Here is a 26,055-nt window from a genome sequence, read left to right on the forward strand (position 1 = left end):
CCTCCCCTCATGGTGGTCTGATGGGAAAAGGAAAACTGATGAGCTCCCTCTGCCCTGGCATTGGGCAGGTGCAGGGTGTCCCTGCTCTTCCTGCTGTGCCAACCCAGCAGGAGATGGTGGCCCCGCTCTGGCCACAGATGCAGCAGCTCTGGAAAGAGCAGAGCAGCCCCATCAGCTGCAGCCTCAGGGCCTCCTCCTTATCCCAGAGCTGGTTGGAAGGGCTGGGCTTTCTTGCTTAGGGTCTGGGCTAAGCTCCAGCAAATCTCACCTGGCAAAAATCTCCCTGCTCTTGTCAGGCTCTCACCTTCTGTGCTTCCCAGGAGACTACATCTAGGATATCCCTTCGGAGAAAACCCTGGAATCCTATGCGATCATCATTGTGCAGAGGAAGGTGGCTGGCAAAAAACTGTAGAAAAAAAGACACGTACTGATGAGGAGAGAGTGGCAGGGACTGCCTGTCAAAACATGAAGCAACTCACCAGGCAGAACACGTGGGCACAGAGCCCATTTATCTGGATTTTTTCTCCACACATGTCCGGGTCAGCCTCTGATTGTTGACACAGCAGGCATGCTGGAGGGGAGAGACCATGGCACCTCTGCAGGGCTGGGGCAGCTTCCCTGCGGGATCGACCCCAAGAGCTGCTCTGTCCCTGCCTGGCTGGCTGAAGGGCAGGGCTGGAGGCCGTGGGGAGGACGGGACATTGTGGGCACGGGTGTCCCAGCAGGTGTCCCCTGCCCCAGCTGGGCCCCACTTGCTGAGGAAAGGAGGGTCCCAGCCCCGGGATGCCTGGACAGCTCCTGCCTCCCCGTGCCACTGCTCCTGGCCCCACGCTGCCCGCCCGGACAGCCCCTCTGCCAGGCTGAGGGAGGGGCACTTTGCTCTCACCTGGCTCCCTCCCTTCGGGGGGCTCCTCCTCCCTGTCTGACGTGGGACGTGTCAGCGGTGGGTCCCTGTCTCACCATCCCACCGGTGAGTGGAGCTCCCAGCACTGGGTGCTCTAACACGGCTCCTGTCACGGTGACTTCAGGATCTGCTGGATGAATTTGGGGTCTGACACTGCTGGTGGGAGCGGTTTCACCTGCAGTCAGCACTCCGACTGCTGGAGCAGCTGCTGTCCTCAGTTGCTGGGAAGCTGCTCTGGGATGACCCCAATGTTACCTGACTGTCAGGGCTGGAGCTGCTCGTCTTTTGTGAGAGGGATTTGCCTGTCAGTTTGTATGGAGTTTGCTCGTAGTGGGGTTGATGGTCTCCTATTCCTTGGTGTTGTCAGAAGAGTCCTTCATGAGAGCAACAAACTCTGGGTCTTAACTGGATGCTGTGAGGGGAAGCAGGAGGGTCAAGGCTGCTCCAGGCCCTGGATAAGATAGGCCAGAGCAGTGTCTCCAGTCCTCCTGGAGCAGACAGGCTCTGCCAAGCCAACCCTGGACACCCCTTGCCAGGCCCAGGGGCACCAGGCCCAGGGTCAGCAGGGTGCTTTGCCTTTTACCTGTGCCCAGACCAGCACAGCCATCACATTCCCAGCTGGTTATGATGTCCCTCAGGCCAGAGCACTGTCCTGGGGTGTCCTTGGCAGCACAGGAGGAGCACAGGAACAGTTCCCAGGGCCTGGGGAAGCAAACGGGTTCATGGAGGTGCTGAGCTCTTCTCCTGGGTCCTTCTGCTTCAAGCCCTGCAGAGCCCTGGGGTGCAGCTTTGGCAACTTACCCCTCCTCTGCCTCCTGCCTGCCTCCTGGAAAAAGGCACTCCCTGGCATCGCAGTGCCTGTGTCTGTCTCCTAGCTGGGCAAATGCATTACAGCCCTCCCCTCATGGTGGTCTGATGGGAAAAGGAAAACTGATGAGCTCCCTCTGCCCTGGCATTGGGGAGGTGCAGGGTGTCCCTGCTCTTCCTGCTGTGCCATCCCAGCAGGAGATGGTGGCCCCGCTCTGGCCACAGATGCAGCAGCTCTGGAAAGAGCAGAGCAGCCCCATCAGCTGCAGCCTCAGGGCCTCCTCCTTATCCCAGAGCTGGTTGGAAGGGCTGGGCTTTCTTGCTTGGGGTCTGGGCTAAGTTGCAGCAAACCTCACCTGGCACAAATCTCCCTGCTCTTCTCAGGCTCTCACCTTCTGTGCCACCTGGTTGACTGCATGTAGGATATCCTTGGGAGAAAGCCCTGGAGTCCTACTTGATCATCATTGTGCTGAGCAAGGTGGCTGGCAAAAAACTGCAGGAAAATGAACCTCACTGATGAGGAGAGAGTGGTAGGGACTGCCTGTCAAAAAATGGAGGGAGCCCACAGAGCAACTCACCAGGCAGAACTCGAGGGCACAGATCCCATGTTTCTGCATTTTCTCCACGCAGATGTCCGGGTCAGCCTCTGATCTCCGACACAGCAGGCATGCTGGAGGGGAGAGAGACAATGGCCCTGGGCATGACACCTGTACTGCCCGCCCCGACAGCCCCTCTGCCAGGCTGAGGGAGGGGCACTTTGCTCTCACCTGGCTCTCTCCCTTCCAGGCCTCCTCCTCCCTGGCTGACGTGGGACGTGTCAGCGGTGGGTCCCTGTCTCACCATCCCACCGGTGAGTGCGCCTGGCAGTACTTGGTGCTCTAACACGACTCCTGTCATGGGGACTTCTGGATCTGTTGGATGAATTTGAGGTCCGACGCTGCCGGCGGGAGTGCTGTTGCCTTTGGGAAGTCCTGGCTGCTGTCTCCCTTGAGTTTCGCCTCCCAGCACTCGGTGCTGGCGTGCAGTTCCTGTCAAGGGGACTTCTGGAGCGGCCGGATGGATCTGGGGTCTGACGTTGCAGGCGGGAGCGGTTTCGCCTGCGGGATGTCCCTGATTCTTCCTGGCTGGGGATGCGGCTCCCAGTACTTGGTGCTCTCACACAGTTTCTGACACGGCGACTCCTGGACCGGCTGGATGGATCTGGGGCCTGATGTTGTTGGCGGGAGCGATTTTGTGTGCCGGATGTCCTTGATGTCTCCCGGCTGTGGCTGCTCCTCCCAGCACTGGGTGCTCTCACCTGGCTCCTGTCACGGCGACTTCTGGACCGGCCGGATGGATTTGGTGTCTCACGTTGCAGGCGGGAGCGGTTTCGCCTGCGGGATGTCCCTGATGGTCTCTGCCTGGTCCTGCGCCTCCCAGGACTTGGTGCTGTCACATGAGTCCTGTCCAGGGGACTTCTGGACCGAAAGTGTGCAGTTTGGGCCCGACGTTGCCGGCGGGGGGGGTTTTGCCGGCGGTCAGGCCCCCGACTGCTGGAGCAGCTGCTGTCCTCAGTTTCTGTGAAGCTGCTCTGGGATGACCCTGATGTTATCTGACTGTCAGGGCTGGAGCTGCCCGTCCCCTGTGAGGGGGATTGCAGAGGCTGCTCCGATGTTGCCTGTCGGTTGGTACGGCGCTTGCTGGTCTGTGGTGCTGAAGATGCAGGGGCTGGCACCTGGGTGCTGGTGCTGGGGCTGACGGTCTCCAGTGGTGCAGAACTGGGAGACAGCCCTGATAGCACCAGGTTTCCTGTGTTGGGGCTGATGGTCGCGGGTTCCCTGGAGCCATCACAAGGCTCCAGTCCTGGCTGTCTGGCCACGCTGACACCAGCAAGCCCCGACTCATCTCGTGTGGCTGTGAGGGGAAGCAGGAATGTCAAGGCCACCCCAGACCTGGGGCAGGATAGGCCAGAGCAGTGCCTCCAGCCCTCCTGGAGCTGACAGGTTCCGCCAAACCCACCCTGAGCACCCACTGCCATACCCAGGGACACCAGGCCCAGGGTCAACAGGGTGCTTTGCCTCTTACATGTGCCCAGGCCAGCACAGCCATCACATTCCCAGCTGGTTATACTGTTCCTCAGGCCAGAGCAGCGTCTGTGAGTGCCCTCAGCAGCACAGGAGGAGCACAGGAGCAGTTCCCAGGGCCTGCAAAAGCAAACGGGTTCATGGAGGTGAGGACAAAGTGTCCAAAGCATGGGATTATCTTTCTGAGCTCTTCTCCTGGGTTCTTCTGCTTCAAGCCCTGCAGAGCCCTGGGGTGCAGCCTTGGCAACTTACCCCTCCTCGTCTGCCTCCTGCCTGCCTCCTGGAAAAAGGCACTCCCTGGCATCGCAGTGCCTGTGTCTGTCTCCCAGCTCAGCGAATGCATTAAAGCTCTCCCATGTTGGTAGTCTGATGGAAAAGGAAAACTGATGAGCTCCCTCTGCCCCGGCATCGGGCAGGTGCAGGGTGTCCCTGCTCTTCCCCCTGTGCCATTTCCAGCTCCTGAGGGAAGCTGAACCAGGGACTCACGGAACAGGGCAGGGCCAGGATTGCTGGGGCAGGCCCTGGCATGGCACAGCACTTGCACCCCTGTGTTGTGAGCCAGGCAGAAGGACACCAACCTGTAGGGGATTCGGATCCCCATGGTGAGCATATCCTTGCGAAATGCGTCACGATTTCTGCAGAGGGGGCACTGGATGGAGAAATAACCAGCATGCAGAGCCTGTCCCTGCAGGAGAAACACAAATAGCCAGAGTGAGGCCCTGGTGCTGCTGAGCCCCTGCTGTGCCCCCCGGGGTGAGGGAACCACTCCTACTTGCATACAGTCCCTGTGGAACCAGGCAGTTTTACAGGCTGGGCACACCATGGTGCTGAAGGTCTTTCTGTCCTCCACAGGCTCCATGCAGATGAGGCACTGGGTGCCCGGCTCTGGAGTTGCCTCCACTGCCTGCTCTGGGCTGTGTGTGGGGCAGAAGGCCCTGGGGGGAAAAGGGTGAGTGAGGTGAGAAGTGCTGGGCCCTTCCCTGGTGGTGGTGAGAAGGGGCCAGGAGGTACCTGTACGGTGTAATGAACTGAGTGACACAGCGTCCCTGCTTGGCACAGGGCAGGTGGAAGCTCAGCTCACAGTGTCTTCCACAACAGTAAATGGTGGCCCCGATCTGGCCACAGATGTAGCAGTTCTGGAAAGAGCAGAGCAGCCCCATCAGCAGCAGCCTCAGGGCCTCCTCCTTGTCCCAGAGCTGGTTGGAAGGGCTGGGCTTTCTTGCTTGGGGTCTGGGCTAAGCTCCAGCAAACCTCGCCTGGCACAAATCTCCCTCCTGTAGTCAGGCTCTCACCTGCTCTGCCGCCTGGGAGACTACAGCTCGGATCTCCCATGAGTGAAGACACCAGAGTCCTCCTCGATGAACCGGGCGGTTAGGAAAGTTGCTGGCAAAAAACTGCAGGAAAATGAAACTTACTGATGAGGAGAGAGTGGCAAGGACTGCCTGTCAAAAAGTGGAGGGAGCCCACAGAGCAACTCACCAGGCAGTTCTCGTGGGCACAGAACCCATGTATGAAGAGTTTTTCCCCGCAGATGTCCGAGTCAGCCTCTGATCTCCGACACAGCAGGCATGCTGGAGAGGAGAGAGACAATGGCCCCGGGCATGGCACCTGTACTGCCCGCCCCGACAGCCCCTCTGCCAGGCTGAGGGAGGGGCACTTTGCTCTCACCTGGCTCCCTCCCTCTGGGGGCCGCCTGCTCCCTGCGTGACATGGTGACTGTCAGCAGTGGGTCCCTGTCCTTGGAACACCGAGGTCTCTTCCAGGTGCTCCTACACTGGTTCTGAGGCAGAAGTGAGACGAGTTTGCAACACAGGGCCAGAGCCCTGAGGCGTAGAGCCCCCTGACTCGCTGGTCAGCCCTGTGTGAGCCCGGTCTCTCTCTGCCGTCTCCTCCTGTCGTCTGGTTGAGGAACACTGAGGTCTCCTCCAAGTGCTACTACACTGTAGTGCAAAAGAAGCGAGAGGCGTTTGGAACAGAGGGGCTGTCCCTCCTCTTCCTTCTCCTCTCGTTGTCAGGTAACACTGACACTGGGCCTGAGCCCAGAGTCCCGTTTTGTGGCCTTGGCCTCACGGGTCACAGTGGCCACTGTGACATCAGCACCCTGCACCTGAAATACGGGCAGGGATGGCCCCAGCTCCCCTCACCCACTGTGAGGCAGCCCCTTGGTAACCGAGGTTCTGAGCCCTCGGTAACCACAGAGCCGGGCGGCTGCTGCTGCAGCAAGCGCAGGGTCAAATGCCAGGCCCTGGGGCAGCCACCGAGGACTGTTGGGCAGCCACTGTTGCACAAAAAGTGCTGTTCAGGCAGTGCCACTCCAGGGCTCCGGCCCTGGCCAAGGCAGATCTCTGCTCCTGCCCCTGGCACAGGGAACACTGCCAGCACATCAGGGACGCTGATTCCCCAGCAGAGGTGCCTGAGGACTGCAGGAAAGCTGACATCACTCCAGTCTTCAAAAAGGGCAGCAAGATGGACCCAGGAGATGACAGGCCCATCAGTGTCACCTCCATCCTCAGAAAGGGGACAGAACAGCTCATACTGCATGTCATCTCTAAGGCTGTGGAATAAAAGGAAGGGGAAATCATGCTTGACCAGTCTCCTAGCCTTCTCTGCTGGAGTGACTGGCTGGGTACATGAGGGGAGAGCAGTGCCTGTTGTCTGCCATGACTTCAGCAAGGCTTTTCACCCTGCCTCCCAGAACCCCCTCACAGGCAGCTCAGGAAGTGTGGCTTAGATGAGTGGACCCTGAGGGGGTTGAGACCTGGCTGAATGGCAGAGCTCAGAGGGTTGTGAGCGCGGCGCTCAGTGCTGGGGCAGCCTGGTTTGACCGGTTGCCCGGTGACCTGGCAGAAGGGACGGAGAGCACCCTCAGCACGTTTGCTGATGATATGGACTGGGAGGAGTGGCTGAGGCACCACAAGGCTCTGCTGCTGTCCAGCGAGTCCTGGGCGGGCTCAAGCTTTGGGCACAGAGGCACCTAATCATGTTGCACAGAGGCAACCATTGGGTCCTGCACCTGGGAAGGAGTAACCCTGTGCTCCAGAACTGGTGCACTCAGCTGCTTTCCTGCTCCCTCAGGGGTCCATGGCAGCACAGACAGGCAGTTACAGCAAACTCCCTGGTGACCTACGAACTTCTTGCACTTCTGGAAACAGAATCCATTTTCAAACACGCAACTGGAGAGGCCAATGGTACTCTATTTGAACAATAATATAAAGAATAATTTGCTTACTGTGTAACTCTAACAAGATTACCACTTAGAAATTAAGAAACTTCAGGTGGAAGTGTGGAAAAGAAACAGCTTTTTATTAACAAAATCTAAATAAACAACAAATGGTGCAATCAAAAACTTTCAGAACAAACACAAACAAAGTCCCAATTCCCCAGGTGTGGTGGGAGAAACCTGTGGCAACCCAGGGAGGGGGGAGAGAAGGCAGGACTGTCCTGGCAGTTCAACAGCTGCTCACAGCCAGCAAAGAAGTCCCTTTTTCCCCACAGACAGTCTTGAAAGCAGCATACCTCGCTCTGAGATGGGTTGGTCTCTCTCTCTCTCTCTCAGTCGTTCTCTGCAAGGTGTCCCATGGGGAGAAAAACTTCCCCTCAGGAAAAGGGAAAGCAGTGACCAAAGACCAGGCTCCCACTCTGTCCGGTCCTGGACCAAACCCAAGAGCCCCCTAACAAAGGACTCCCCCAGCTCTCCCTGTAGCCACAAACTTCCCCAGGAGATCTCCCTCTCTCCCTGCCCCTGCATGTGCGGCCCCGCTCTGCCCCCACCCCGTCCCCAACTCCCCCCATCCCAGAAGAAACAGATGGGGGGGGTGGATTGGGACCCTAGGGAAGAAAAAGAAAATTCCAGCATCTCTTTTCAAACCTATGACAACCACCACCTTAAACTCAATGCTGTTAGGACAGTATTATTAATATTATATTTAAACACATTAGTATCTCTTAAAATACAAATTATCCATTTCATAAGTCTGCCCTGTTATATATGTCTTTTCATTAACTTCTGGGACATTTCACCCTGCAAATAACACATTCTGAATATTTGTAAATATGATCTCTATTATTTAGGCAGAATACAAGTTCTATAGTCTTATAGACACAGAGCTATCTGCTCTTTCTCAGCCCTGTTCAGCACTGGGGCCAGAGGACACAGCAGAATGTCTTTGTTACATGATCTAATTATCAAAAATCCTAGAAAGCAGCAAGTCACATTTAAACCCTATGTATATTTATATATACATATATATACATATATATATATGTGTCTATATATACATGTACATATATGTGTATATATATACATATACATATATATATGTATATATATATGTGTGTATGTATATATACATATACATATATATGTGTGTGTGTACATATATATATATATGTACACACACATACAAATCCCCAGACCTTGGTACAAACCTTAAACTGACAGAATAAACATGTTCCTATGTAGAAACAAAGTCTGAGTAGTTTTTGCCAAAATTATTATTTCCCACTAGATTTCTGGAAGTATTTTGAAAGTAACATTGTTTTGCAACTTCTTCAGAGATGAAACATGAAACATTTCTGATCAGGAAGGTAAAAAATATTTATTGTTTTGCTTTCACTTTTCTTTTTGCATCCTTGTGCTTCTTCCGGCATTCCTGAAAATATTTAAAATATAATATTATGACTAAAATAATAATGAATAATACAAGTCTCTGAATTCACCTATTTGTCTCAAACACTTTTTTAACATACAGTTAAGTAACTGGTCCTGTACAACGCAGAGATTCAGTAATTTGCCTGACTGGACATCCTAACATGGTGTTATACTCACTTTTATACTAAAAAAGTTTAGTTCCTTGGTAATTACAAAATTTCAAGCCTTTCTAGAGGTCCTGAATTATGTTTTTATGCAAATAAGCAGCCGTGTTCCCTCCTCATGCTCAGCTTTCAGCCACAGCTGTTAAATACTCACCTCAAGCAATAATCTACGTCTGTCTTCCCAACCATCTTTTTCTTCACTGAGATCTACTGATCTACAAAATAACTTAGGGCCCTCTGCACAAAAAAGAACAAATTAATATGGTTAAACACTTCTGGAAGATTGCAGTGCAGTAACTGTACTAACACAGCAACATATTTAATGATAGTTACCTAATATGTCTCAAGAAACAAACATTATTTGAGGCTGTCCTGATAATTTAGTGCATAAAACATCACAAACAATTGTTTTTGTGGTGTTTGGGGGTGTGGTGTTTGGTTTGGTTTTAAATAAAAAACTCACTATATTCATACAAAAAAAAACCCCAGATTAATTAGGACTGAGAACCACATGGGCATATGTGGCTAATAAGAATATTCAGCATTTCTAACAGTAACACCAGAAAGACAAGAGAAAGTTAAAGATCACATATATGCCTGAAAGGGTCCAAAATGTCCAGATAACTTGTCAAGTGATTTTTTTTTTTTTTGGTAAGGCCTGAAAGACCAGCCACATATTAGGCAATTATCTGAAAAAAAGGAAAGCAAGACAGATATTCAGCATTTATTTTACCAGAACTTTCTCATGGGATTCTACCACAATTCAGACCACAAGTAACGACAGAAATTGGCAATTTATTTTTTTTTCTTAAACCTCTCATCTGTGTTACAAAACAAATAACTAGGCAGTATCTTTTCCTCACTGAATTTCAGTATGAGTTAAAAGAAAAAAAAAAGGAGTGACAGTGAATAAGTTCTGTTGTACCTCTCAGTCGTTCATCATCTTTGGAGAAGAAGAAAAATCTTGTACTTTCTCTGTGTGGCAAGGAAATAAACCTGGACAAACACAGGGGAATTTTACCATCACAAAAGTTACCATCAAATTCCACTAACACAAGTTAAAGCTTCAGAGAAAGAGAATGCATCCAAGAACATTACTCCACAGTAACCAAATATGGCTGTCTATAAAAAAAAAAACCAAAACAAAACCATTTTTTAAAAGAAAACTTACTTTGAGTTTTAGCCAAACCAAAATTGGTTTGGGTCAAACCAAAATTACCCAGCTAATTTCTCAGGTGTTCAACCAGAAACTCAGCTTTTATGTTTTTATACTCAGCATGACAAAGGGGCTGTTGGGATTTTTGACTATCACACTCTGTGCAGCAAGGAATGGTTTTCCAAGACAACTTCCACTGCTCAGAGGTGTGACACAAAGATCTCAGTTTCCCATGACCTGGGTGCTGCTATCAATATTCTCACAGCATCAAAGTACTACAACCAAGTAGACAACAAACACAACTGTAACTTGCATTTCTTGGTCCTTTTCAACTTCTGATGCCTCTGGCTCATCATCACCCTCAGAACTGCTGTCTTGGAAACGTGGATCTTCTTGCCATGTGACTTTTACAGGTTTTATTGTTTCAAGTATGTAGGGCTCTGCAATAATATTACAATTAAAAAGAAAAAAAAGCAGATTATTCTTCTACTTGCCAGTAAAAAAATCCTACTTCCAAGTGACATACTTACACTGGAAAAGGCAGGTTTAAGAAGGAGAGAAACCTCCCCTCCCAGGTTTTCTGAACTACATCTCTGCTCAGGTATTTTCCACTTTGTTCTAGGGACCTCTTATGTATTCTGAAAGCTTTTTACTGCATTCAGAAGACACTGAAGTCAGCAGAAATGTGGGGACCTTGGGTTTTTTGTGTGTTTTTTTTCTTTTAATATTTCAGTTAACTTCACATGGTTTAATTTATTTCCTGCCTCACTAACTGACTTGATTTAGCACTTTTTAATCTTGACTGCATAACAATTTCATCTTAGTTTAAGACACCCCAATAATCATGTGTCACTCAGTTTCAATTTTCTAAAGGTACAATAGTAAAATTAGGTAAACAATAAAGTGTTCTGGAGTGTTCTTGGGGTCAACTCTAAGATTTTCTTTTGCTCATACTACTACATTAACACACGTTTTACTTAAAATCTCGTTGGGTTACACGGAACTTGATTTGACTTGTAGATCACCTTTTCCCCCTGTTTCAGAACTTTAGTGGATGGCAACAAGCTTTTCCATGACTGTTCAAAAAACCAATTAAACAACTGTTCTTTCTCCAAACATCCCTCTCAGGGATGGAAGCTAAACGTGCATCTTGGCAAGTGTAAGTGAAGACCATACTGATTCTGCCTCATTACTGACTCTGGCCTCTGAAAATCCCCTGCATTCAGAATTTCTGTGCACCATATCCCTCTGCAGTGCCTGACACAACTGACCCACTACAAATGGCACTGTTGGGCGTGTTCTGCTCTTACCTTCTTTTACGCTCGACTTCTCCGTGTCTCCAAAGAAGGAAAACTTGAAGCCACTTGGCTCCTGAGCTGCATCATTCCCAGATGTAGGTCCCAAATGGTCAGGTGAGGCACAGTCCTCTGCATCATCCTTGTCCCAGGGTATTTCCTCCTTTCTTTCTGATTTGTTCTTCGAGGATCCAAACAAGTCTTTGAAATCAGCAGCAATATCATAATAGATTTTCTCAGATACTTGAGGCGGTTTCTCACTCTCCTCCTCCTTCTTCTTCTTCCCTTTAACTTTACTGAAATGAGATTGTTCAAGGGCAGGAACATAACACATCTGTTTTTAAAAGAAAACAGAGCCCTCAATGTTTTCCTAAACTTCTCCAAGCACACTGATGAGTTCACTTTTAAGGGTAAGCATTGGGGGGGAAACATCTGAGGTTTGATTCTAAAGGCAGGAACAAGCCTCCTTTTTAATGATCCACATCCTTAAGGGAGTTTTCACTTAGTATGTGATACTAAATGATGATATATAGAACAGATTTCTTTTCTGGCAAGAGAAATGTTAAGAGCTAATATGCTCTTCTCACAGATTTGCAAATCTTCAAGTCCATGACTTGACCTTTGTCACCTTCAGTGAGGACAGGAAATGGCACACAGAGGGTAGATGGACTAGCAAGAAAAGACAACATTACAGGTTGGTTTTAGTGCTCACAATTCCTGCTGTATGTTCATTTTAGCAATCACAGAGAGAACTAAAGAAAAAACAGTAGTGTGCATAGTTTCAAACTCAGTCTGCTGCTAAAACCATCTCTGCACAGGAAGAAACATCACAACTATAGCTACCAAGCTGCAATATTACCTCTCCTTTTCTGCAGCACTTGGCTTCCTTTCAAAAACTGCATGGTCCTCTCTTGTGGGATCATAACGAAGGGCATTAATATCTCTGTGAAAACAGGAAGGAAAAGCCATGAGACATTCTGAAGGCCCAACTGAAAGCCACCCCAAACCTTTACAGCAGGATCCAAATTCACATCGAGTTCTTTACCAGAAAACCTCCAAAATGTAACTGGCATTTAGAAAATACCTGCTAAGCAGTCAGTGACTGAGAAAGTGCATTAAATACTGACTTCAAATACAGACAAGGAAGGAATTACTTTTCTCAGCCAATTAGGCAGAAATTTTAGTTAGGGAACAGTGGCAAAAATTAAGCCTCCCTAAAACTCCTTTGCTGATGGTGGATGAGTCATACTTGAATTTCTTGGCACTTGTGGCTGTTTTATTTGGCTTAGGCTGTTCCAGGTTGATGTTCAAGAGGCTTCCCAGTATTTGCAGATTTTTCTTTTTCTCTGCAGCAAGCTCCTCTTCCTCATCTGCCTTCAAGCTCTTTGTCTCTGCTAAGAGAACAATAAATACATTACATTTTCCCTGTTAAGCCTGTAATATTTGATGCATAATATCACTACAGTACTAGAAGAGCTCACATCCATCAAAACACATCACTTTGTTCATCTTAAAGCTACTTAGAGGCCTTTTCCCTTGCACTGTAGAAAATCTTTGATTAGAACAGTCATGGGTATCTATTTCACATGAAAGTCAGATCAGTTATTTAACTTGTTCCCTGCTTATACCTCATAACTGTGCAACTACTCTGCCACTGACTGATGCTCTAGAGAAGATCACATTAAAGCAATGAAGGGAGTAGCAGAACCAGGCAAAAATTTAAGTTTCAGAAAGAAATTGTGAATCTTGACAACTGGGTTAAAATTTTCCTTTTTTGGGGGCAGGGGGATATTTAGGTTTTTTTCCCCTTTATCAGTGTTTCTGCTTTCTGCTGTTAAATTAAAAATAAACCTTTCTAAGGCTGCCAAATCTGCCACAGACTGCAGGATGGCTACAAAACAGCTTAAATGAATGTAATGGTCAAAAAGGTGAATTTACTAAGTCACCACTGTTCTTCCATGTGGATAAACACAATCTGTATAATGCTGCACTAAAAGCTGTTTTCAAAAGTTGATTTATCAGCCACACACCCCTCAGCTGTTACAAATACTTTTGCAACACAGTCCTTTAAAAGACCCAGCCACCAGCATTTACTGTGCACAGTCACAGCAGAGTTGGGCTGTGTTCTTTAAAGAATCACCAAAGAAGCAAAAGCACTCCAGCAGCTGCTTCAAAAATTGAAGCTCCATGACATGGTTCCACTACCCCCAGGAAATATGGCCAGGTTTACCTTCCTCCTCCTCACTGTCACTCTCCAGGAACCGAGCGTCCATGCGGAATCTTTCGTCGGTGCCAAATCGGGATTGCAGCTTCAGGAGCTAAACAAGAGAAGCAGATGCTCTTAAGCACTGGAGCACGAAATCAGCAACATTCTATAACTTTTTTTTTTTTACTATAATTAATGGTAACATACTAATAACCTTCAGCTCCTGAGGCCTTTTCCAGAAATTTCTTTGCATACAAAGACGGCACCACACGTTATTTCCTCCATGGCTGCTCCTTCCCCTATTTAAGGGAACTCTATTTTATGTTCATAACAATCATATTCAGCAGTAATACAAGCCTACAAGTTATGTTGTTCTGAAGTGGCCTTACAGAGACTTAGAAGAAGGAGAACTCAGTTCCAGCAATGGGTTCACTCACTTTTTCCCCAGCCTTGCCTTCAAACTGGGGCTTAATTTTGAATCGCTCATCGTCCGTGTCGTCCTGCTCGTCCTCACTGCTGTCAAACAGTTTGCCTGAAGCTTTGGGAGCAGATTTATCCTTTGTTAAACAAAAAGAAAAAAAAAAACAACAGAAAATGAGCTGTTCACGTAGGTCTGAGGGTATAAATCAGTACCAACTTTGTTTGTGTGCTTTCCAGTCTACCTGAAAAAGTGGATTTCTTGCACAACCAACTCACTGATCCACGTGCTTCAGATCTTATCCTGTATACACACCTTGTGAATTCTGGTTTATAATCATGACTGTGAAGTTTTACCACAGGCAGAATTCCCATCTAAAGGGTAACTCAGGTTTTACAATATGAGATACTCAAGTATAAAAATCTCCCTGATTATGTCAAGGGAGATCAATTTAAAAATATCAATGGCTAATTAAATCATGAGAATGGCCCCAATCTTACTACCTTTATGAGGAAAAAACCCAACAAAAGCAAACCCAGTGGTTTAAAGCTTTAGTAGAGATGTGACTAAAAAATGTGATATACAAGAAGTTCTATTCCAGAAAAAACAAAAGTATTTAATTGTACTGAAACCATGGGAGTAAAACCCTGAAGAATCTGCTAAATCAGAGTAAAGAAGCAGCAGCACACAGCTTCTTTGGAGCTCAACATCACTTTAAAAACAAGATACTGCATCAGATTGTTTGTCCAGTGCTGGAAAGAGCAGAGTAGTTCCATTCTGCTCAAGCCAAAACTCTTCACCTTCCTTTGACTAAAAGCAGAGGAATTTCAAAACTAATTACACAAACATTCTTTTTCTTCTGAAGTTAGAATATCTTTTATACAAATCTCAATCTCCTTACAAATTCTCCAAGCTCTCAAGCTTTATCAGATAGACAGTTAAATTCTTTCAAACCTGTCTGATGTTACAAAAAGAGGAATCATTCATGTTAATTCAAAGCTTACCTACTTTTTTCTGACACTTCACTATGATAAAATACAGTCTTCAGAATAAAAGGCATAGTCATACAGGTCTTTTTCCTAATAACACTTACTTCTCCATGCATATTTCCCAAACTTCCATCTTTTTTCAACGTCTCACCCACTTCAGCCTCATTTTCCACATCTGAATCGAATACGATGTGTTTGTGCTTCCCTGCTGCCTGGCTATCCTAGGAAAGGGTGAAATGGCAAGTCAAACATAGCAAATACTTGCTGCAGTCATACAGAAGTATCTAAAAGGCATTTCCATGACACCTGCTATTCCTCTTGCAACTCTAGAGGCATTCCAGGGATTAGGCATGCACCACTTTGTGTACGCTCCAAACTGGCAGTGCATCAGAAAATCCAGAATGCCATCTTTAAAAATCTTAATCCACACATCTTATTTACCCTTTCCCTTGTACTGGGGACTATTCAGATAGAGGTTCTGAGTGTAATTACCAGGTTTGAAAGAGCTCCTTGGATGAGTTTCTTCTGCAGTTCTCTCTCCCTGTGCCTCTCCTCCAGAGCCGCCAGCCTCCTCTGGTTGTCCTGCACCTGTTTATCTCTTGTAGGTCCCTTTGAGGCAGCAGCATGAAGACAAAGCTCCTTATCTTCCAGAAGGTTTGCCTTCCCATTCTCACATGCATTAGCTTCACATTCTGCATTTTTATTGCTTGCATTCCTCTTCAACTTTTTGGAAAGTAGTTTTGGGCTCTTCTGTTGCCGTTTCACATGTTTGTGGGCCCCTGAGGCGTCACTGTCCCCGTCACTGCTCCCACTGTCACTCTGAGCAGGGCTGGCACAGGCAGCTCCCTGCTCTCAACTCTGGGCTTGTAGAGAATTCCCATCCTTGTTCTTCCCTTGTAAACGTGGCCTGGGAACAGGCTGATGTCTCTGCTCTGCCAAGGAGGCAGCACCTGACAGTGCCTCGTGCTGCTCACAAGGCACGTTTTGTGTCTCTTCACTGCTGGCTTCAAGTGAACAGAATGGAAGGTTCCTGGGCTGTCTTTTAGATGACTCCTCCCCAGAATGAGACACACAAGCTTCCAGTCCTAAACTTCCTACAGACCCCTTCTTTAACCCAGTGCTGTCCTTGGTTGCCTCTTTTACACCAAGGGACCCCATTCCCCTGAAGGGCCGATACTTCAAACGTGAATTATTTTGCCCCTTGGAGCTTTCCTCCTTCTCCTCCCCTGCTAAAATATCAGCCAGCACATCTTCAGGACAGATGCTATTTTTTTAACTGCAGGGTGAAAATTAGAAAGTTTAGGTTTATTTACATTACCCTTAGGATTTTCTTCAGCACTGGACAGACCAGAACCCTGTGCACCATCTGGTTCCTCTGCAGGTGTCCCAGTGCTTTTGGCAGCCAGTGCTTTTAAGTCATCTAAGGAAAGGTCTAAGCGGTAACAGTTTTGCATCATGGACTCATAATCAGAACTGGCTTCAGACTCCCCTTGCTCAGACTCTGAGTAAGAGCTCTCACTATCACTTGTCTCTGCTGAACTCTGTGAGGCAGCAATTTTGGATTTTTTAGTTTTCCCCTTTCTTTCAATGTGTTCTTCTTTTACATTTCGAGTTTTCAGTGAGGAGTCATTTGCCAAACCGCTTTTTTTGTTAGTTAATATTTCTTTATTTTTCACCTCCACCTGTTTAGAATCTTCTAACCTTGTAGTTTTGCTGCTGTTTGGATCTGGAGTTTTACTTTCAGCAATAATTTCATCCGTATCTGCTGAATCATAACCATTATCATGTTCCATGGTCTCTTTGTAACTTCCTTTGATAGGTTTCTTCATGGCATCTGGATTGCATAAGGACCAGTGACTACTGTATTTTAATTCAAAATCATCCCCAACAACTTCCAGGGGGTCACTTTCACTCTCAACATTCCTCGCTTGCTGTTTTTCTTTCTCTTCCTTCACCATTGCTCTGATCTCCTCTTCAGAATCAACCTCACTGTCAGAACCACTCTGAGCTGCCACTTGTTGCCGGTGTATTTTGGTTCTGAAAAAATCTCCGGAGCAGTTAGTAGGGGTGAGATAAGAAAGGGTTTATTTGCCAAGGCAATAGGTGATATAGACGCGCGCGCCGGCCGTGCCCGAGAGGTTACATTTTATAGCATTATCCATCCAATCCCAGATGTGTCCACCCTTTGGCCCTTCCTCTGGACCGCCCCGGGTCCTCCCCCTGAGAATTGGGTCTGGGGTCTTTTTGGGACCACCTACTTCATCATCTTCAGCTTCATCAGAGTACAAAGGGTATATTGTCACCTAGTTTTTGACCGTACTCTGTGGTTTAGGCCCTGATACGCTGTTCTCCAAACAGTCTGGGCCTTTACCTTGACAAAAGACTAAACACTGCTACTGGATTCAGGGGTAGGTTGATATAGAAGGCATAGAATGGGGTAAAAGGGTTAGGGAATGTGTAAACAAGGGAAAGGAACAAGGGACAGAGGGGTTTCTGCTTTTAAAACCTACCTATAAAATTTACAAGTCTTATAACTATTAGAAAAATAAAAAACCATTAGGGGCTTAAGGCATCAGTTCCCCCCTTAGAGACTGGACAAAACCCAAAGGTCTTTGTCCAATCTCTACTACCTACACTTACAACAACTATAAAATCGGTGTATGCAGTGAGCTATTACACTAACACTAAGTATATACTATACTAAGATAAACAGTTGTTTCATCCATGTCCAGTTCGGTAACCATGAGGTGAGTTTGTTGAGGACGTCTCCTAAACCTAGGGAGACATCATCCAGAGATATCTGATGAAAAATTTCGGTTTGATTTCGAATTGCGGCCAAATCATTATTAATTCTACCAGTCTGATCTATGTAAGAACAGCAGCTGGTATTGATGACTTTACACACACCTCCTTGTGAGGCTAGCAAAAAATTGAGGGCCATTCTATTTTGTATTACCACACGAGACAAGCTTTGGAACTGTTCTTTCAGGGTTTGCCTCTGTAACTGGCTTCCAGGACCCTGGGAAATTCATCATGGACTTACCGAAGTTTGTCTCGTTTAGTAAAATGCCAATTAGGGGCCACTCACTATTCTCATTGTCAATTGCTGGTACTTGAGTACAAATCCAGCATTCCGTTTTTCGGAGAATTTTAGATACGTTTTGGACTAGGGCCACATGCAATTTTTGGTCCCAAACTCGGTTCATGGTTACCGGTTGCATGAACAGAATACACAGAACAAGCAGTCTATTCCACATCCTCGTCGTCGGTGCCTGGTTCTGTCTGGTTGGTTGTTCCAGGAGCTGATGCTTTCTTGACTCTAGAGTAGTGGAACCAGGGTTCTCTGCCAGCAACTTTGACGGAGGTGAGGGAGGTCAGCAGGACTTGGTAAGGTCCTCTCCACCTGGCTCTCAAGGGGTCACTGTTCCACCACTTGACGTAGACCCAGTCTCCTGGCTGGAATGGGTGAGCAGGGGTGTCCAGTCCTATAGGTCTGGATAACTCGATGACCTTCTGCAGCTTCTGCAAAGTAGAGCCTAAAGCAATCAAATATTTTTGTAAATCGGCTCTCCCCCTTAAGTGTACATCCCCTGGTACATGTGGTGCCTGATATGGTCTTCCATATAATATTTCATAGGGGTTATGTTATCCCTCCGCCTCGGCTGGATACGAATTCTCAGCAGAGCTAGTGGCAAAGCCTGAACCCAGGACATAGATGTTTCCTGACAAATTTTACTAATTTGCATTTTCAAGGTGCCATTCATTCGTTCAACTTTGCCACTAGCCTGAGGTCTATAGGGGGTATGTAGGTCCCAGACAATTCCCAGGATGCGGCATACTTCTTTTACTACTGTTGCAATAAAATGTGTTCCTCTATCTGATGCCATTCCTAGAGGAACCCCAAACCTTGGAATTATGTGGTTTAATAAAGCTTTTACCACTTCCCTTGCTGCATTAGTGCGACAGGGGTATGCTTCAGGCCATCCACTGAAAGTGTCAACTAGTACAAGGATGTATTTGTACCCCCCCCATGGTGGTAACTCAGCAAAATCTATTTGCCAGTAATCTCCGGGTTGGTCTCCAGCTTTTGTTACCCCTAGTACCACTCTCTTTGATGTATCTGGATTATTTCGTTTGCAGATCTCACACTTACCTACCGTAGACTGCACAGCTTCGGTCATATTTGTTCCTATTACTGTTTTCTTTAGATGTTTCAGGAGATTTTCCGTTCCCCAATGGGTAGCCTCATGTTCCTGTTGAGCTATTTCCCTAAGGAGCGGTGGTGGGACTACAACCTGTCCAGTAGGGGTAACAGCCCACCCCCCTTCTTTGATTTCAGCTTTCAGTGATCTAATTAGCTGATTGTCTCTCTCATCATACTTAGGGGTGTATTTTGTCAAATCAATTTCTTTTTGTGGCACTACTGCCAAGATACCTTTTTCTGCAGCCCTTTTTGCTGCTTGATCAGCAAACTGATTTCCCAACTCGGGGATTGTTTTCCCCTTCTGGTGGGCCCTACAATGCATAATAGCTACCTCCTCTGGTTTCCAAATACTCTGCAGGAGCGCATGGATTTGGTCTGCATGCTTGACTCCACTGCCTTGGGCTGTCAGTAGTCCTCTCTCCTTCCAGATGGCTCCGTGGGCATGTACAACACTAAATGCATATTTTGAGTCAGTCCAGATATTTACCTTCTTTCCTTCACTCAGTTCCAAGGCTCTTGTCAGTGCAATTAATTCTGCTTTTTGGGATGACACATCTGCTGACAAGGCTTTTGCCTCGATCACTTCGTCTCTGGTTGTTACTGCATACCCTGTGAAGCGTTTACCATCTCGCATGAAGCTGCTTCCGTCTGTATACAGTTCCCAGTCTGCGTTTTCCAGGGGCTCATCCTTCAGGTCTGGTCTGCTGGAGTAAGTCTCCTCTATAGTCTGCAAACAGTCATGCTCGGGGACACTGTCAGTTAGTGTTGAAGACAGAAACATAGCTGGATTTACAATAGATGTTGTTTTTAGGGTAACATCATCCTGTTCCAGCAACACAACCTGGTACTTAAGCATTCTGCTGGGGGACAGCCAGTGGCCTCCCTTTTGTTCAAGCACAGCTTGAACTGCATGGGGTACATACACAGTGATGTGCTGCCCAAGGGTGAGCTTCCGGGCCTCTTCAATCAGGATAACAGTTGCTGCGACAGCTCGCAGGCACCCCGGCCACCCTTGGCTAACACTGTCCAGCTGTTTGGAGAAATAAGCCACAGCTCTTCGTTGGCTTCCCAGAGTTTGTGATAATACCCCCAGAGCAACATTTAACTGCTCGTGTGTGAACAGTTCAAACGGTTTAGTCAAATCTGGTAGTCCTAATGCTGGAGCTGACATCAAGGACTGTTTCAGTCGCTTAAACACATCTCTGGTCTCATCTGTCCATGTTATAACTCCCTCTTTGGCCGTTTTCAGGGCTTCATACAGAGGTTTGACTAGCAACCCATAGTTAGCTATCCACAGCCGACACCATCCTACCATTCCCAGGAAAGCCTGCATCTCTCGTACAGTGTGGGGCTCTGGGAGACGGCAAATGGCCTCTTTTCGGTCTGTACTGAGTCGCCGATGCCCACGATAGATTTCAAGTCCCAGGTAGATGACTATCTCCTTGGCTATCTGTGCCTTTTCTCTCGAGACCCGATACCCACTTAGCCCCAAAAAGTTCAAGAGACTTACAGTGAGCTCGATGCATTGGTCCCGGTTTTTGGCTGCAATTAAGATGTCGTCAACATACTGCAGGACAACTCCTTCTTGCTGCTGTCTTCTCCAGTCCTCCAGTTCCTTTGCCAACTGATTTCCAAAAAGCGTTGGACTGTTCTTAAAGCCTTGTGGAAGAACTCTCCAGGTTAGTTGCGTTTTTCTCCCTGTCTCAGGATTTTCCCATTCAAAGGCAAAAATCTCCTGGCTATCTTTGTGTACAGGAATGCAGAAAAAGGCATCTTTGAGGTCGAGTACAGTAAACCATCCTAAATCCTCTGTCAATGTGGTTAACAGTGTATAGGGGTTGGCTACCACTGGGTAAATGTCCTCAGTTATTCTATTAATGGCCCTAAGATCTTGGACTAGCCGATAGCTTTTGCCATCAGCCTTTCTCACGGGCAGTATGGGGGTATTAAATCTGGATTCACATTCTACTAGTAAACCAAATTTAAGGAACTTTTCAATTATAGGTGCTAGGCCTTTTCGGCTTTCTAATTTCAAAGGATATTGTTTCTGCCTTACCGGGGCTGCTCCTGGCCTGAGTGCGATGCTTACTGGTTCAGCTTGCTTTGATTTCCCAGGGTACTCGCTGGCCCAGACTAAAGGTATGACAGCATTTTCAACTTCTGCAGGGATTTCTCCATGTTTTTCCTGTATAAAGAAAGCAGCTGCCTCGACATATTTAGTATCTGGGATTATAACCTTTATGTCTCCCCCCTTGGTGAATTTAATTTCAGCTTCTAATTTTTCCAGTAAGTCTCTACCCAGTAGAGGCTTAGGAGAATTTGGCATATAGAGAAATTGATGAGTTACCCAGTGTTTGCCCAGTTTGAATTTTAAAGGTTTAAAAAATGGTCTTGTTTCACTTACCCCTGTAGCACCTACCACAGTTACAGTTTCATGGCTCAGTTTCCCTTCCAAAGTATTTAATACAGAGTATGCCGCACCTGTATCAACCAAAAATTCAACATTCTCCCCCCCCAGCTTAGCTGTAACCAGAGGCTCTGCTGGGTAAGAAACCTCCGGTCCCCCTCATACATTCTGACTCACAGCCAGTTGGGGGGCTGGGGGTGGTGGTGGGGGAAGTGCGTTTTCAGTTCCCTTCAGCTCCGGGCAGTCTCTTCTCCAATGTCCCTTCTTCTTACAGTTAGAACATCTGTCATCGGCTATGTCCTGCCGGTGGTTAGACCTCTGATACCTGGGGTTACGTTTATGAGGCTCTTTGTAGCCACCTTCTTGTTCCCTTGTTTTCCTTTTCTGCTCCCTATTTTGATATGCCGTCCAGGCTACATCTAACAGCTCACTAATATTCCTTCTATCACCACCTGCCTTCTGCAGTTTTCTTCTTATATCATCTGTGGACTGCCCTATAAATAAGTATAACAGATTTTTCTTTCCCATCTCTGACTCTAAGTCAATATCCGTATATTTTCTGATAACATCTTTCAATCTATTTAGAAAATCAGTAGGTGACTCATTTATGTCTTGTCTAACCTCGTACATTTTGGACCAGTTCACCGCCTTCGGAACTCCATGCCGAAATCCATAAATTACCCAATCTTGATAACGTTTCAAAGCTCCTAAACCTGCTGCCACATTAGGATCCCATCCAGGATCCGTGAGGGGGAAGATATCTTTGACATCTTCGCCTGGAAACTGCCCAGAGGTTTTTTGTATTTCTATTGCCTTTTGAGCAGCTCTTTTCACCATTTCCTTCTCTGTTTGGTCTAATAAAGTATCCATCATAACCTCTAGATCATTCCAATCAGGATTCTGAGATTTGATTGCTCTTTGGACATAATTTGCCATCTTTTCCGGATTATCTCTATAAGCCCCCACACAACCTTTCCATTGCTGTAACTCAACCAGTGAGAAAGGAGCCTTTATTAATACCGTGCCTTGATTGGTCACGGCTTGTCTTAAGGGGGCTTCTAACGGTGGCTTGTCTTTTGCCCTTGTTCTACTTGCAACCGGATCGGGGCAAGCTAACACTTCGCGAGCCAATTTTCCTTTCGGTTTTACTACAGGCTGGTCGGCTTCTCCTTCCCCCGAGTTATCACTTAATTCACCCTCTGCTTCCGTGTCCTTATCAAACGGTGGTAACCCTCGCTTCTCCCTTCTCTCTGCAGCTGGAATCGGCTTGCCCTGTCTGTGCGTTTCTGTTCCCTTTTCGTGAGAGGCAGAGATTGGAAACTCCCTCGGTTCTTCTTTTCTTCCCCCTCCCCCAAGGATGGAAGCTTCCCCCTCGGGAGGGGGAGGCGTGGGAAAGGGGGCGGCTCCAGCCCCACCTCCCAAGTCAGTCAGGACAGAGGCCCCGCCTGTTGGCACCGCCCCTGCCCCTCCTGCCACTGCTGCTGTGGCCCCTGCCCCTGTTACTCCCACAGTGCCTGCTCCTGTACTTGTTGCCATGGCAGCAAGTCCTGTACTGATTGTGCCCGGAGCAGCTCCCGCCGCCCCGGAGCCAACTCCTCCGGAGATTCCAACTCCCCCTGGCGCAGCCATGCCCGCGCCAGGGAGTCCCCCCACGGCTCCCGCCTGTCCAGCTGGAGCCGGTCCAGGAGGAGCAACCACTGCCCCGGCAGCTCCAGCCCCCCCCACCGCCGCTGCAGCAGGGAGTCCGATTTGTGGAGCTCCCGGGCTACTTTCTCTCCTGTCAGGTGATATCAACATATCCAAATCATCCTCTCCGGTGTTCTTAAATAGTATTTGTGGGATAGGAGCAGCTTTAACTCGATCTTTCCTTTTCCCTCTTCCTAAAACCATTTCTGCTTTTTCCATCTTTCCTGAACTTTCGTTTTCCTTATCTCCTATACCCAATTCAGGGCGTGTTAACAAAAACAAGAACAACTCTGCATATCGAATTTCCTGCCACCTCTGTTCTACATGAAGAAGCGAGATCCACCGAAACACTGTATCCAGTTCAAACGGACCAAATTTCGGCCATGCTATCCCTCTCATTTGTCCAAACAACGGCCAAGCATTTAGAGACAACCTGCACAGCTCTTCCTTCTTTAAAGGTGTCTCAGAACCAGCTAAAGTTTTCCAGTGCTTTAGAACCAAACTAAGGGGGGATTCTTTAGGGATCTTAACTTTTGAATCCACACAACCCATGCTTGCAAAACAAAAGCAAACCAATCAAACACACTGGGTCTGGAACTGACAACCTTTAGGTCACGAGGCTGTTAACGTAACCTCTCAGCTATTTACCAAGTCGTACCGATTATAGAGCCCCACCGGCTCTCCCACAGTGTCAGAGCACCGGAGGGCGTCCCCTCCAAAACCAGAACAGCCCCTAGGCTGAACACCCGCCCTGACCTGGGTAATTGGCGAACTAACCCGTTCGCCTCCCCCTGAAAATTGACTCTCTAGACTGTTTCGAGGGCCCAAGTCAAAATTTTCAGGAATCCGTGCCCCCTATCCCGGGACACAAAACTTTCCCGCAGCTGCTAACTAACCAGATTCGTTCTTTTCTTATCTCACCTCTATGCTCCGTGCTTGTTTTCGTGGGTTCCGTGGAGCTGGACTTCTCAGACCGGCGGGAATTTCTCTCAGATAAAAGCCGGCTTGCTGAGGAATATTCCTGCTGATGAAAATTTCCAATCTGAAGAAGTCCCCGGTCCAGTTCTCCCCGTGCGGGTTCCACCACTGTTGCCGGTGTATTTTGGTTCTGAAAAAAATCTCCGGAGCAGTTAGTAGGGGTGAGATAAGAAAGGGTTTATTTGCCAAGGCAATAGGTGATATAGACGCGCGCACCGGCCGTGCCCGAGAGGTTACATTTTATAGCATTATCCATCCAATCCCAGATGTGTCCACCCTTTGGCCCTTCCTCTGGACCGCCCCGGGTCCTCCCCCTGAGAATTGGGTCTGGGGTCTTTTTGGGACCACCTACTTCATCATCTTCAGCTTCATCAGAGTACAAAGGGTATATTGTCACCTAGTTTTTGACCGTACTCTGTGGTTTAGGCCCTGATACGCTGTTCTCCAAACAGTCTGGGCCTTTACCTTGACAAAAGACTAAACACTGCTACTGGATTCAGGGGTAGGTTGATATAGAAGGCATAGAATGGGGTAAAAGGGTTAGGGAATGTGTAAACAAGGGAAAGGAACAAGGGACAGAGGGGTTTCTGCTTTTAAAACCTACCTATAAAATTTACAAGTCTTATAACTATTAGAAAAATAAAAAACCATTAGGGGCTTAAGGCATCACTATACATATGTATACAAATACACACAAGAAAGTTTGGGGTTCCTGATGAGAGTTCTACTCAGGTAATGAACAGAGGACTGGTTTGATGTGTCACACAACTGTGGGGACCATGAATGTATGTTCTGAGCTTTGCTTTATTGTCCTGGTTTGTAACTGCCTGCCTTCCCTTTGGGGGGAACACAGGCCTCTATTTTGCACAGTCTGTTTTGTTTCACTTGGCAGTGCAGACTAGGGGCAGAAGAGTTTTTGAAGCCAAACAGCTCGATGCAGATTCAGTTCCTTTAGTGGTGTCTAAAACTCAGGAGTTGGACTCCACGGTGCCGGTGGGACCCTCCCAACTCAGCACGGTCCATGATTCCATCAAGTCCATCTGTCAGCCCAGCACTGTCCCAGCAACCCCCAAACCACTAAAGCGTGTCAGCCATGGCCAGATGCAGGCGCCTCTGAAACACCTGCCGGGGTGCTGGCTCCGCCTGGGCAACCCATTGCAGTGCCCGAGCCCCCCCGAAAAACACAGCGAGAAACCTTTGTCCAGGAGCTGACCTGAAGCTCCCCTGCCTCAGCCTCGGGCCACGTCCCCCGCTCCTCCCAGCGCAGGCTCCTTTCCAGCAGCCCCCTCGGCAGAAGGCGGCTCAGGGCTCCCCTCTGCCCCCCCGGCCGGCTCCGCTCCGGCCCCGCTCCCGCCACGGCCCCGCTCGGCTCTGCACGGGGAAGCAACGCGCCCAGCCCCGGCCCGACACCCCCGGGGGCCGCGCACCGGGGGTCCCTGCCCGGGGGTCACTTGCCAGGGGTTGTTCACCGCGGGTCATTCACCGGGGGTCCCTCCGCAGGGGTCACTTACCGGGCTTTCTCCCCCGCGGGTCGCTCACCAGGTGTCACTTAATGGTGGTCGCTCACCGGGGGTCGCTCACCACCGGCAACTCGCCGGGAGCCGCACACGGAGGGGTCCCTCCCCCGGGGCCGCGCACCGGGGACCACTCGCCGGGGCTCTCTCGCCCGGGGACCACTCGCCGGGGGTCTCGGGGCCGCTGCCCGGGGTCTCTGCCCGGGGGCCGCTCAGCGGCAGCGCTCCCGCTCCCGGCCCCGCCCCGCCCGCTCCCACCCAAACCCCACCAACCGCCCCTCTCGGCCCCGCCCCCGCCCCGCCCAAGCCCCGCCTCGCCCCGCCCACTCCGCCGCCTCCCATTGGCTGCGCACGTTCGGCCCTGGAGCGAGGAGCGCGCGGGGAGCGTTGCCTGGAAACCGGCCAGGGAATCCCGGGAATCCTCGAGGCGCCGGCGCTGCCCCCCCACTCCTGGAGCAGCGGCCGGGCCCGCCCGGGGAGCGGGCACTCAGCGCCCGGCTGCGGCCGCCAAAACGGGCAGGGAAGCAGGCGCGCGGGAGGCGGGCTCCGGGCCCCGGGCAGCGAGGAGCCCTAAAAAGAACAAAAGTGTTGGAAGAGAGGGAACTCATCGCAC

At 48.7% G+C, this 26,055-nt stretch overlaps 3 protein-coding genes, 2 long non-coding RNA genes and 1 pseudogene across 12 annotated transcripts; all 6 read right to left on the reverse strand.

The window, feature by feature from the left end:
* Window positions 1-26,055, reverse strand: part of LOC127474809 (uncharacterized) — a 1,721,191-nt pseudogene that overhangs the window by 1,658,614 nt on the left and 36,522 nt on the right.
* On the reverse strand, window positions 342-1,046 carry LOC127474965 (uncharacterized). Its single transcript, XR_007906017.1, has 3 exons — window positions 887-1,046; window positions 480-571; window positions 342-406 (listed from the first exon to the last, which is right to left on the reverse strand). It is a non-coding gene; the product is annotated as an uncharacterized LOC127474965 (long non-coding RNA).
* LOC127474842 (serine/arginine repetitive matrix protein 2-like) lies at window positions 2,316-4,461 on the reverse strand. Of its 2 annotated transcripts, none has more exons than XR_007905995.1 (2): window positions 2,479-4,100; window positions 2,316-2,381 (listed from the first exon to the last, which is right to left on the reverse strand). XR_007905995.1 is itself a non-coding variant. In XM_051796149.1 (2 exons), exons 1-2 carry the CDS (start codon window positions 4,444-4,446, stop codon window positions 2,529-2,531), a joined length of 1,170 nt encoding a protein of 389 aa, XP_051652109.1. In that variant the 5' UTR covers window positions 4,447-4,461; the 3' UTR covers window positions 2,514-2,528. The 2 variants fall into 2 exon arrangements, 1 of the variants encoding a protein (XP_051652109.1); XM_051796149.1 differs by lacking the exon at window positions 2,316-2,381 and adding an exon at window positions 4,353-4,461 and having other exon boundaries at window positions 2,514-3,604.
* Window positions 8,209-9,575, reverse strand: LOC127474954 (uncharacterized). Its single transcript, XR_007906006.1, has 3 exons — window positions 9,515-9,575; window positions 8,744-8,826; window positions 8,209-8,426 (listed from the first exon to the last, which is right to left on the reverse strand). It is a non-coding gene; the product is annotated as an uncharacterized LOC127474954 (long non-coding RNA).
* Window positions 9,604-16,663, reverse strand: LOC127474850 (nucleolar protein 8-like). Its single transcript, XM_051796160.1, has 8 exons — window positions 15,146-16,663; window positions 14,758-14,869; window positions 13,684-13,803; window positions 13,271-13,358; window positions 12,290-12,434; window positions 11,900-11,983; window positions 11,056-11,336; window positions 9,604-10,185 (listed from the first exon to the last, which is right to left on the reverse strand). The coding sequence occupies exons 1-8, from the start codon at window positions 15,364-15,366 to the stop codon at window positions 10,013-10,015; spliced, it is 1,224 nt and encodes a 407-aa protein (XP_051652120.1). The 5' UTR covers window positions 15,367-16,663; the 3' UTR covers window positions 9,604-10,012.
* On the reverse strand, window positions 17,658-24,598 carry LOC127474837 (collagen alpha-1(II) chain-like). 7 transcript variants are annotated; one of them, XM_051796144.1, is made up of 3 exons: window positions 20,368-20,443; window positions 19,345-19,609; window positions 17,658-18,175 (listed from the first exon to the last, which is right to left on the reverse strand). In XM_051796144.1, the coding sequence occupies exons 2-3, from the start codon at window positions 19,489-19,491 to the stop codon at window positions 17,900-17,902; spliced, it is 423 nt and encodes a 140-aa protein (XP_051652104.1). In that variant the 5' UTR covers window positions 19,492-19,609; window positions 20,368-20,443; the 3' UTR covers window positions 17,658-17,899. The 7 variants fall into 7 exon arrangements, 3 of the variants coding, with proteins under 3 accessions (XP_051652104.1, XP_051652102.1, XP_051652103.1); XR_007905991.1 differs by lacking the exons at window positions 19,345-19,609; window positions 20,368-20,443 and adding an exon at window positions 23,872-24,598; XR_007905990.1 differs by lacking the exons at window positions 19,345-19,609; window positions 20,368-20,443 and adding an exon at window positions 23,872-24,598 and having other exon boundaries at window positions 17,658-18,189.

Source organism: Manacus candei, unplaced genomic scaffold (genome assembly GCF_025592945.1).
Source record: "Manacus candei isolate 608988 ecotype Guabito, Panama unplaced genomic scaffold, ASM2559294v1 h1tg000045l, whole genome shotgun sequence".
NCBI classification, from domain to species: Eukaryota; Metazoa; Chordata; class Aves; order Passeriformes; family Pipridae; genus Manacus; species Manacus candei.

Coding starts and splice junctions, on each gene's coding strand:
- LOC127474842 (XM_051796149.1), bottom strand. CDS start 4,446: ATGCTGGTTATTTCTCCATCCAGTGCCCCCTCTGCAGAAATCGTGACG. Junction 3,605..4,352: donor GGGATCCGAATCCCCTACAG/GTTGGTGTCCTT, acceptor TTCCCCTCACAG/CCACACGAGATGAGTCGGGG.
- LOC127474850 (XM_051796160.1), bottom strand. CDS start 15,366: ATGCAAGCAATAAAAATGCAGAATGTGAAGCTAATGCATGTGAGAATG. Junction 11,984..12,289: donor ACAAGTGCCAAGAAATTCAA/GTATGACTCATC, acceptor CTGTTTTCACAG/AGATATTAATGCCCTTCGTT. Junction 11,337..11,899: donor AGTGCTGCAGAAAAGGAGAG/GTAATATTGCAG, acceptor ATCTCATTTCAG/TAAAGTTAAAGGGAAGAAGA.
- LOC127474837 (XM_051796142.1), bottom strand. CDS start 23,169: ATGGAAAAAGCAGAAATGGTTTTAGGAAGAGGGAAAAGGAAAGATCGA. Junction 18,190..22,460: donor TAAGGACACGGAAGCAGAGG/GTGAATTAAGTG, acceptor TGATTGCTTTAG/GCTCTACTTTGCAGAAGCTG.